The 11,913-nt window shown below is 36.7% G+C and overlaps 1 protein-coding gene across 1 annotated transcript in view; it reads right to left on the reverse strand.

Annotated features, from left to right (window-relative positions):
* Positions 1–11,913, reverse strand: part of LOC121379827 — a 62,207-nt gene that overhangs the window by 31,165 nt on the left and 19,129 nt on the right. The window contains exons 5-13 of the mRNA XM_041508479.1: positions 11,428–11,622; positions 10,590–10,693; positions 9,412–10,066; positions 8,859–8,953; positions 8,465–8,552; positions 6,488–7,896; positions 2,532–2,670; positions 1,700–1,792; positions 101–255 (exon numbers count right to left, since the gene is read on the reverse strand). Coding sequence (XP_041364413.1) covers positions 101–255; positions 1,700–1,792; positions 2,532–2,670; positions 6,488–7,896; positions 8,465–8,552; positions 8,859–8,953; positions 9,412–10,066; positions 10,590–10,693; positions 11,428–11,622 — 2,933 coding nt within the window. The remainder of the gene's footprint in view (positions 1–100; positions 256–1,699; positions 1,793–2,531; positions 2,671–6,487; positions 7,897–8,464; positions 8,553–8,858; positions 8,954–9,411; positions 10,067–10,589; positions 10,694–11,427; positions 11,623–11,913) is intronic.

Consider the following 11,913-nt stretch of genomic DNA (forward strand, 5'->3'; position numbering starts at 1 on the left):
TATATGACATTATTCAATCAAGACATGACCAAAGAAATATATAAAAACTATTTAACCTCAAGACTAATCTGGGTACATAACTGGAATACCCTATTTATACCTTGCACTGCTGAATCTTGGGTGCGCTGCAGGTGTAAAAGAATCGTCCTTTGTTTGGTCCGGCTTTCTTCACCTGCACCATCTTGGCCGACACTCCACACTGACAGCGAGGATTTGAGTTGGCCTGGCTGGTCTCCCTCAGACACTTACTGCGATCTGCACAAACAAAAACAATATAAATTGTAGAGGGCATCATGAGGGGTTTATGGATTTTTATACCCTCTGTATTCTTTGGCTTAGGGTACAAGAGCATACAGAGGGTATAAAAATTCATAATCCCCTCGTGATGCTTCTACAACAAATTTATCTTGCCGACATGTTTAATTACAAGATTTTCTTCAAACACATCTAGGTACATTAATAATGTTCAATAGCAATGTCATCTACACAGTTTAGATTTAAAGTGACGTCATTGGATTACTGACATCACTGAAATTAAAAATTAGCTGTATTATTACCATATTTCGCCACCTTACAATTTTCTTCAATTTAATTTTCTGAGTGGTTGCCAAATCGTTTCACAGCCATGTTTCATTTACGTTGGTAACAGACAAACCTTTGCATGGTACATTAATACAATAACAACTGTCCAATTTTACAGGTGGGGTATAAGAGATTTGACTCCACCCACGCAGGGGTATAAGGGTTTTGTTCAAGGCTAAATAACTAATAAAATTCAAGTATTTTACATGAAGGCGACATAAACATTATTAAACATTACGAATATGTAAAACACTGAGTTTAGTATTTTAATATCATGAGGAACAATTAATTTTATTCATGATAATCATAATCATAAGGAGCAATTAATTCATTTCAACTTATTTTTGTGCTTATGTCCAAGTAAGGTTCAAGCACACTGTCATGGGCATACACACCCAGGCAATTTAGACTGTCTGTCCAGGACAGTGGTTTAGTAACAGAGAAATCAATATAGTAGCCGTACACATATCCACTCTACTGGGGTGGGGTGGGGGGGGGGGGGGAGAGGCGGGGGGAGAGAGAGAGAGAGAGGGGAAGGGGGAAGGGCACTACTTGGATCATGCGAACCCAATACCTACCAGCCTTAATGTAGATGGCTTAAAAACTTCCTTTACTGTTCTCTGTAACAATGCATTACAAGACATGGAAGAAGACCTATTTGTTGTATCAAAGCAACTGATGATATATGGAGCCATTCAATATTAGGGGAATGGGTATCATGGGATATGTTACAAAATCTAGGGGAGGGAGGGGTTATTTGTCAAAAGTTCGGCAACATGTTTAAAACAACTGTCTCATTTATGCAGACAATCTTGCTATTTTTATTGTGAACAAATGCTTTTCTATCTAGTATTTATTACCAAAACAAGAGAAACACAAACAAAACTCCAATAACATAGGTCAAATTATATGATAATAAGAGGAAAAGCCAGGCGGTTTGAGACTGCAGCTTAAAGTAAAGATAATTTAAACACAGACAGGCAGGCTACAAACATGACAGAAAGACTAACTTTTAGACAGGTTCAATTATCATGTACTACTATATATATCTTAAAATACAAGTACAGCGTTGTAAATAACCATTTCCACAATAAGTCTATTAAACTATTAGTCTTACCTGACCCCGAGCTAGTGTAACCAGTAAAATCAGCTCTCTCCAGAGCAGAGTGGAATGTCTTGGACAACTCAAACAACATCACATTGATGTGCTCTGTATACAAAAAAGACGAAAAAAGCAAACTACAGTTGAATCCAGTTGAAGTGTTTGACCCATCAGGTAGATTGACCCAACCATTCGGTCAACATCGTGACTTTGTTTTTGGTTCGAGCGTTGCAGTGTATACGACCCAACAAGATTCTACTGTATTTAATAATAATTTTACAAGAACTAACAAGTTTCAGTTTCCAACAGAATACTTGGATTCAACACACTACAAGGAAGATGCAAAAGAATGTGATGACTTCATGCTACCGGCCCCTGAAATTTGGACATTTGTGCAACTGGGATGCAAAAATAAATTCTAATAACCCATTTTCTTTTTGCGTGACCTGTTATGTTCATGTAAATATCCTAAATTTAATGTGCAAGCAAAAAGTAGTTTAAACAAATTAATTTGTGCGAGTGAAGGAAATGTATTATTTAACGATGCACTCAACACATTTTATTTACGGTTATATGGCGTCAGACATATGGTTAAGGACCACACAGATATAGAGAGAGGAAACCCGCTGTCGCTACTTCATGGGCTACTCTTTTCGATTAGCAGCAAAGGATCTTTTATATGCACCATACCACAGCCTTTGTTACACCAGTTGTGGTGCACTGGCTGGACCGAGAAATAGCCCAATGGGCCCACCAACAGGGATCGATCCCAGACCATCAAGAAAACGCTTTACCACTGGGTCATGTACCACGTCTTTGTGCGAGTGATGCAGTACAAATAACTAACCTTTAAGTGCTGCTGTCAAGGTCTGCTTGTAAAGATTAACATTAGGAAAACTGACTGGGATGATCACTTGGCGAAGAGGCGTCACTTCATTTTCCACTTCAGACTTGCTGGGAAACTGAAGATCTCCACACAAGTTGCGCTGAAACATTAGTAATGTACTGCAATCATAATCCACACAAATACATATCACAGAGTACTAACTGTGATGTACAGTTGAAAACACATTCACATCATAAACCACACAAATACATATCACAGAGTACTAACTGTGATGTACAGTTGAAAACACATTCGCATCATAAACCACACAAATACATATCACAGAGTACTAACTGTGATGTACAGTTGAAAACACATTCGAATCATAAACCACACAAATACATATCACAGAGTACTAACTGTGATGTACAGTTGAAAACACATTCGAATCATAAACCACACAAATACATATCACAGAGTACTAACTGTGATGTACAGTTGAAAACACATTCGCATCATAAATGGACTCTTAATAGAACCTGTTAAATATTCTCTACATATTGCGCTACAGTGATTTTGTAGACTACCAGTGTTTGAAATAATCACTTGTCACTTTGTCCCAAAAAGTGAAAATGTGCTTGGACAAACATTTTCAATGCAGTTTCATTTTGAGTAGTAAAAAACATTGTACTTGTGCTTCAATGAAACAAACCATTTATTTGGACAAGTGAAAATATTGGCAGACAAGTAGATGTCTAGATGTACTTGTCCGGTGGACTAGTGGAAATTTCTGCTTATTTCTGTCGCTGACTACACTCACAATATTGTAGAATACTGCTAGAGCTGGCATTCAAATGTTCTACTCTACCTGACTATTGTAGAACACTGCACGAACTGGCCTTCAAATGTTCTACTCCACCTGACTATTGTAGAACACTGCACGAACTGGCCTTCAAATGTTCTACTCCACCTGACTATTGTAGAACACTGCATGAACTGGCCTTTAAATGTTCTACTCCACCTGACTATTGTAGAATACTGCTAGAGCTGGCCTTCAAATGTTTTACTCCACCTGACTATTGTAGAATACTGCACGAACTGGCCTTCTAATGTTCTACTCTACCTGACTGTATTAGAACACTGCTAGAACTGGCCTTCTAATGTTCTACTCTACCTGACTATTGTAGAACACTGCTAGAACTAGTCTTCAAATGTTCTACTCTACCTGACTATTGTACAATACTGCTAGAACTAGTCTTCAAATGTTCTATTCTACTTGACTATTGTAGAATACAGCTAGAACTGGCCTTCAAATGTTCTACTCCACCTGACTATTGTAGAACACTGCACGAACTGGCCTTCAAATGTTCTACTCCACCTGACTTATTGTAGAACACTGCATGAACTGGCCTTTAAATGTTCTGCTCCACCTGACTATTGTAGAATACTGCTAGAACTAGTCTTCAAATGTTCTACTCTACCTGACTATTGTACAATACTGCTAGAACTAGTCTTCAAATGTTCTACTCTACCCAACTATTGTATAATACTGCTAGAACTAGTCTTCAAATGTTCTACTCTACCCGACTATTGTATAATACTGCTAGAACTAGTCTTCAAATGTTCTACTCTACCTGACTATTGTAGAATACTGCTAGAACTAGTCTTCAAATGTTCTTCTCTACCTGACTATTGTAGAATACTGCTAGAACTAGTCTTCAAATGTTCTACTCTACCCAACTATTGTAGAATACTGCTAGAACTAGTCTTCAAATGTTCTACTCTACCCAACTATTGTAGAATACTGCTAGAACTAGTCTTCAAATGTTCTACTCTACCCAACTATTTAGAATACTGCTAGAACTAGTCTTCAAATGTTCTACTCTACCCAACTATTGTAGAATACTGCTAGAACTAGTCTTCAAATGTTCTACTCTACCCGACTATTTAGAATACTGCTAGAACTAGTCTTCAAATGTTCTACTCTACCCAACTATTGTAGAATACTGCTAGAACTAGTCTTCAAATGTTCTACTCTACCCAACTATTGTATAATACTGCTAGAACTAGTCTTCAAATGTTCTACTCTACCTGACTATTGTAGAATACTGCTAGAACTAGTCTTCAAATGTTCTACTCTACCTGACTATTGTAGAATACTGCTAGAACTAGTCTTCAAATGTTCTACCCTACCCAACTATTGTAGAATACTGCTAGAACTAGTCTTCAAATGTTCTACTCTACCCAACTATTGTATAATACTGCTAGAACTAGTCTTCAAATGTTCTACTCTACCTGACTATTGTAGAATACTGCTAGAACTAGTCTTCAAATGTTCTACTCTACCCAACTATTGTAGAATACTGCTAGAACTAGTCTTCAAATGTTCTACTCTACCTGACTATTGTACAATACTGCTAGAACTAGTCTTCAAATGTTCTATTCTACTTGACTATTGTAGAATACAGCTAGAACTGGCCTTCAAATGTTCTACTCCACCTGACTATTGTAGAACACTGCACGAACTGGCCTTCAAATGTTCTACTCCACCTGACTATTGTAGAACACTGCATGAACTGGCCTTTAAATGTTCTACTCCACCTGACTATTGTAGAATACTGCTAGAGCTGGCCTTCAAATGTTTTACTCCACCTGACTATTGTAGAATACTGCACGAACTGGCCTTCTAATGTTCTACTCTACCTGACTGTATTAGAACACTGCTAGAACTGGCCTTCTAATGTTCTACTCTACCTGACTATTGTAGAACACTGCTAGAACTAGTCTTCAAATGTTCTACTCTACCTGACTATTGTACAATACTGCTAGAACTAGTCTTCAAATGTTCTATTCTACTTGACTATTGTAGAATACAGCTAGAACTGGCCTTCAAATGTTCTACTCCACCTGACTATTGTAGAACACTGCACGAACTGGCCTTCAAATGTTCTACTCTACCTGACTATTGTAGAATACTGCTAGAACTAGTCTTCAAATGTTCTACTCTACCCAACTATTGTAGAATACTGCTAGAACTAGTCTTCAAATGTTCTACTCTACCTGACTATTGTAGAATACTGCTAGAACTAGTCTTCAAATGTTCTACTCTACCCAACTATTGTAGAATACTGCTAGAACTAGTCTTCAAATGTTCTACTCTACCCAGCTATTGTATAATACTGCTAGAACTAGTCTTCAAATGTTCTACTCTACCTGACTATTGTAGAATACTGCTAGAACTAGTCTTCAAATGTTCTACTCTACCTGACTATTGTATAATACTGCTAGAACTAGTCTTCAAATGTTCTACTCTACCCGACTATTGTAGAATACTGCTAGAACTAGTCTTCAAATGTTCTACTCTACCCGACTATTGTAGAATACTGCTAGAACTAGTCTTCAAATGTTCTACTCTACCCAACTATTGTATAATACTGCTAGAACTAGTCTTCAAATGTTCTACTCTACCTGACTATTGTAGAATACTGCTAGAACTAGTCTTCAAATGTTCTACTCTACCTGACTATTGTAGAATACTGCTAGAACTAGTCTTCAAATGTTCTACTCTACCCAGCTATTGTATAATACTGCTAGAACTAGTCTTCAAATGTTCTACTCTACCTGACTATTGTAGAATACTGCTAGAACTAGTCTTCAAATGTTCTACTCTACCTGACTATTGTATAATACTGCTAGAACTAGTCTTCAAATGTTCTACTCTACCCGACTATTGTAGAATACTGCTAGAACTAGTCTTCAAATGTTCTACTCTACCCGACTATTGTAGAATACTGCTAGAACTAGTCTTCAAATGTTCTACTCTACCCGACTATTTAGAATACTGCTAGAACTAGTCTTCAAATGTTCTACTCTACCTGACTATTGTAGAATACTGCTAGAACTAGTCTTCAAATGTTCTTCTCTACCTGACTATTGTAGAATACTGCTAGAACTAGTCTTCAAATGTTCTACTCTACCTGACTATGCTGCAGAACGCTGCTCGCGGAAACTGAACTAAGAAGTGGATTTTGGAATTTTCCTCTCAGTCTTCCATAACTCAGTGATGTACTGGACACGGGAACTGTGATCTTCGAATCTTGGTTAGTACAAGACTGCGACTCATCAAACAGAATCGGACTCTTTCTGTGACCACAATCTGCAGCAACACTCACTAAATGCTGAGATACATTTTTTTCTGAATATACCAGTTTTTTAAGTGAGTGGTTTTCATCCCGATCTTTCTGTAACATAAGAGGTTCATCATATTTTTTGTTCTCAGTGTTTGTAACAGGTGGAGATATCCGTGTTTGAACAGACTTCCTATTTTGCACAACTCTTCTTTTATCTTGAAATAAAAATCTGTCAGATTGTGTCCCCGAGTGACTCTGGTGCATCATGGATGATGGAGAATTGTTCAGATCCATGACTGGACTAGAATTAATAGAACACACACAGTCTGTCCTCTGTCGCCCAGAGTTATCGCTCATTGGACTGGGGGTATGTTGAATGATAAAGTAAGACTCTGTCAGCTGGCTTTTTGGAACCTCCGTGTTTTGATAATGTATGTCACTGGAATACTGAACATCATCGAAGTTAGAATTAGTCCTTTTTGCAGCAATTCCAAAATGCTTTGAAACTTTGTTACTTTGTTTTTGTAAGACAGAATCAAATTCTAGCATCCCTTCTTCATGTTGCAAATATTGTTCCCATCTTGACTTGGTTTCTAGTTGATCTTCCTCAGTGTTATCCACATTAGGATATTCAAGTATCTGATGTGATGTCCGAAAACCACTGTAAGAATTCTGATAGTCTTTACTGATGTTTACTCGACTTGGTTTATTACACAATTCATCAACAAAACCACTCCTTGTACCAAAATAATTCTCTTTCACCTCCTCATAACCAGGAACATCAAAGTCCTGTGAACATAAATTATCATTACTTTCATTCAACAAAGAAAAACAAGCTTTGCTTGGTTTTGTTGTAATTTGATCTAGATGGTTTCTTTCCAAAACATGAGCCTTAGTAGCATGATCTTCAAATGTACGAGTAATGATCTGCTTATTTTCTGAATTTATTGCTGCCATGATATTAATTTCTTTCTCAAACTCCACAAGTTCATTATCAGAAGTGTTCTCATCTTCAAAATTGTGCGTTTGTTTTTGATCTTCTTTGTCGATATGCAAAAACGCTGCATTATCACCTGGGTCTGGTTGTTGCTCGTCCTGGGATGATGTCGAGTGGTAAGTGATGAAGGTTGTGTGAGTGACATCATCATCAAATGGCTTAGTTTTCAGGGGTTTCCTAGGCCACTGAGATCTAGTCCTTGTACCTTCAGGACAAGTCCCATCTTTTGACTGCAATACCTCTGGTGAATCACTACAATCTAAATCAAACAGAATTACAATCATGTAACAAAAGACAAATCAAATCATGCAAAGTCTTATCTCTGACATGTCAGATTATATACTAAAACATATCACTGAATGGTTAATCTAGATGGCACATAAATAATACTACATGAGTGACCATTAGATAATGAGTTGTTTAAAAATATATCTAATGAACGAAAGCGAATTCAATATCTATTTAAACAAGTTGTAAGATAAATGGTATACGACGAATGGGAATGAATTGAATTTCTTACCCATCCTCAAAAACCAGGTTTAAAATAAATTTACAATATTTAGTCAACTAAAACATTTACAGCCCTTGCACATGCAGTTATCTTATGCATTCCAGAGCAATCAGTTTCAGCTTCCCATATGTCAAAGAGCTATCAATTTTGATTGTGTTTAATTTAGTGGATAGTATGGCTGTGGTGACTGGTTTGTCAACTAGGAGCAGCCAATCATATGTCTTTTATACTGATAACACACATCTTAACGTCATGTGCTATAAATAATGAACAATGTTCTCACTAAGCAAAATAATCTGAAAACCCCCAAACAAACCTGAAACACTGGGCACTTGTTGACAGATGGACGGACTCTGATTTCTGACAAGGGACATAATCCTGTCTACATGAGGCACATGACAAACCTGATAAAAAAATAGAAAAAAGAACAGACTTTAATAAAAACAAATACATTCGGACTGTAGTCAGTTAACCCTATTCAAGTGGATAACATTTCAAGAAGTCTACATATCTTTTCATATTATTGCTAAACAAAAAGTTTGGTCTTTTCATGTCAAATAATCAATGAATTATATCATTTCTGCTAGCTTTCACTTTGTTAGACAGTTCTACTTCTCAGTTAACAAGAATATTACGTAATAACAAGAGTAAGATAATGACAGATCTACAGCAAACTATCAACAACATGACAGTAAAAACAAGTCTCATACATTCTGTTTCTGACCAACACAGACGAAGTCATCAACAAACTTTGGCTTCCCTTCATTCCAGTCCACATAAAAACTGTCTTCATTGTGGAAATTATCTGAAGTTGGAGAGAAAAAGATTTCAAACCTATAAATATAAATGTAGTTGAAGACAATAACTGTATAACATAATACAATAGAAACTGGAATGCCTATTTCAATTTAATCTGTAAATAAGAGAAAACCTAGACAAGAAATGTGAACAGTAACAGGATTGTGAGGTAAATAAAGTTACAATACTTAAAATATATAGACGTCAGTTAACAATATCTTAAATGCAGTGATGTTATTCCAAAAATAAGCTAAGTGCATCGTTGTCATTTAACATGGATGTCCCTTGTTCTTCAACATAACTGGAACAACTACTGTGTTACTCCACCTACAAAGCTGTCTGTTGTTAACAAAACCCTTCTTAATTCATCTTAGCTGGACCACCAAGCAACAATATTTTAATTGCACAGTTCACTCAAACTGTCTCCCCCTGAACCTATGACCCCCCCCCCCCCCGTCAACTCACCTGGACTATCAAGTCGTGTCCCCCGAGTCCAGGAATCTGTCATGACATGAGCTCCAATATCTGGAACCTGCAAGATCTCTGATGTATTGGAACAAGTTGACTGGCTGTTCACTATTAACAATCTGCCCAGGTCATCAACAGCTTCCATTCTTGACTTGGACCTTGCAGGCAAAGAACGCTCATCCTGATGATTTATGTGTAACATGTTAGTCAGACTGTCAACATTAGATTCGTCTGCTAATGAAGGCAAAAGGTTTGTGGACAGTAAACTAGAAGAACCTCTAATGTTTTTATTCACACCTGCAACTGAACTCAAAGGGCCATTTTCAAAACACTGTGAGCCTATATCTGTGATTATAGGTGAAGTCAAAGGAATATCTCCAAGACACTGTTTCCCAATGTTTGTGATTATAGGTGATGTCAAAGACATATCATCCAGAGATCTTTCCTGATGGTTAGTGTTCAATAATGTAGACAAAGGAAGCTGACTGATTTCCACTTGTTGTCGGCTGGTTGTATCTAGTTCGAGAGACCAATGATTATTATCAGGCTTTCTTTGTCTTCGTGCCTGAACAAATGTTGTATTGTGGGGAACACGGGTGGCATGTCCAGATTTACTTCCCTTCATTTTATACTCGGCCAGTTTACTGCAGACCTGCAATCAGCAATAACACAAACTACTCAGAGGATTTTTTTCATCAATCAATACAATGTTAATTTTATACCATGCGGCTATTTTGTGTTCAACCGTAGTCCATTTTAAACTATAGCGATTTTAATAATTGTTTCAACCTTAAATCATTTTAAACGATGGAGTGTTTAATATATTGTTAGTTCATCCTTAGACCTGTTTGAAAAATGGTTATTTGATGTTTGACTTATTGTTATTCTGTTACTAGGTTTTAGAGAGAGAGAAAGAAAAAACCCATTGCCACCTTGTAGGCGCCTCGTGCTAAAAAAGCAGTAAGGGATCTTTTAAATGCACTTTCCATATGCTTTGATGTACTGGGATGTAAAAAAACGTGAGCCCATTGAAGGTAGTCAACCCTGCTACCCATTGCGCCACAATGTGGAAATTCATGCCAACAAATGGATTTCAAGAGAATAAAAAAAAGGTCCTGCGTAATAGCTAGGATAACAAAACCTATTATGACTGTTACTAGATGATACACACTGACCCCACCGACTGTCTGCTGTACAGTATTGTGATGTGTCTTCCTGTCTTCCACAAACAGCTCGGAAGGATGAGGTACAGAAGTCAGCAGCGATGGAAACGGCAGAGCTGAAACATAATGAAAATCAGGTTTGTTTCTGTCTAATACTGGATTATAACTGAAAATTATATTCACGTGGCATACATCAAGCATCACTATTATTATATCCCAAAATATTTTCATTGATATACAGTGCAAAAATTCCATATCAGTATCTGTTATAGTAATTTTTAAACAATTACAAAGAGAGAACCATTGACCAACACAATTTACATCTTACCACACCCCATTTTATTATAAAAATTTAAATGTCACATGAAAGAAAAGTAGGAGTAAGTGTTGTGATTATGATTATTGAGAAAGGTTGTACTGGCAATAACTATATAAGCAATACCTGAACAATGCAACTAACACTTTGCATATTTTAGAAGTCAAACACAGTTATGATAAATCAACATTAACAGCTCAGCCATAAATCCTATTCAATTTATGTGCTACTGCCACACATTTGTCTGCACCAATGTCAACACTTCATATGGATAATACATATAGCACATAAAGAATAAGCACATAAACCTTTCAAAGTACTCTCCGAGATATTAGTTAAACTCTTTTAAATCTCTTAAAATGTATTCCACATTATAAATGTTTTTATATTGAAAAAACATCCATAAATGTTAAATACTCCTGAATGATTTTTAAAAAACTTTTTTTCATTACAATATTGCTTTTGACAAACAAAATGTTTTAAAAATGATTTCTAGTCAGAGGTAAATCACAGATGACATATACTATACCATACCATGTTTCTCATCACTGAATCCAGCAGCCATCAATGGTTCTTCACTTTCCTCAACAACCATCTTCCTGTCGGACATATTTCTGAACATCCAACTCCGACTTCTGTCTTGAAAACTTTCACTAACCCCTGCTAAATTCAGCTGGTCCTCAGATGCTGTTCTCAGAGTTCTACCAGACAAGAACACCAGTCTATCATCTTGAATAAAATTATCACAAGATTCTTTTTTGAAATATTGTGAAGGTTTTGGAGAACATGATACTGATGATACTGCTGCTGTGTCTGACAAAAGAGGATTATTTTCATCACATTCAGACAAAACATTTGCACCATCAGCTGTCTCGGGAGCACAGAAATTTGAAGATTTAAAAGTAGTCATAAATAATAATTCAGCGTCATGATTCCTCAAGGGAATCGTACTTTGCCGCTGTAAGTCAGGATGGTTAATAAAGACAGATTTAGAATTACAGTTCCTTCTCTCGGACTGCC

Source organism: Gigantopelta aegis, chromosome 8 (genome assembly GCF_016097555.1).
Source record: "Gigantopelta aegis isolate Gae_Host chromosome 8, Gae_host_genome, whole genome shotgun sequence".
Lineage (NCBI taxonomy): Eukaryota > Metazoa > Mollusca > Gastropoda > Neomphalida > Peltospiridae > Gigantopelta > Gigantopelta aegis.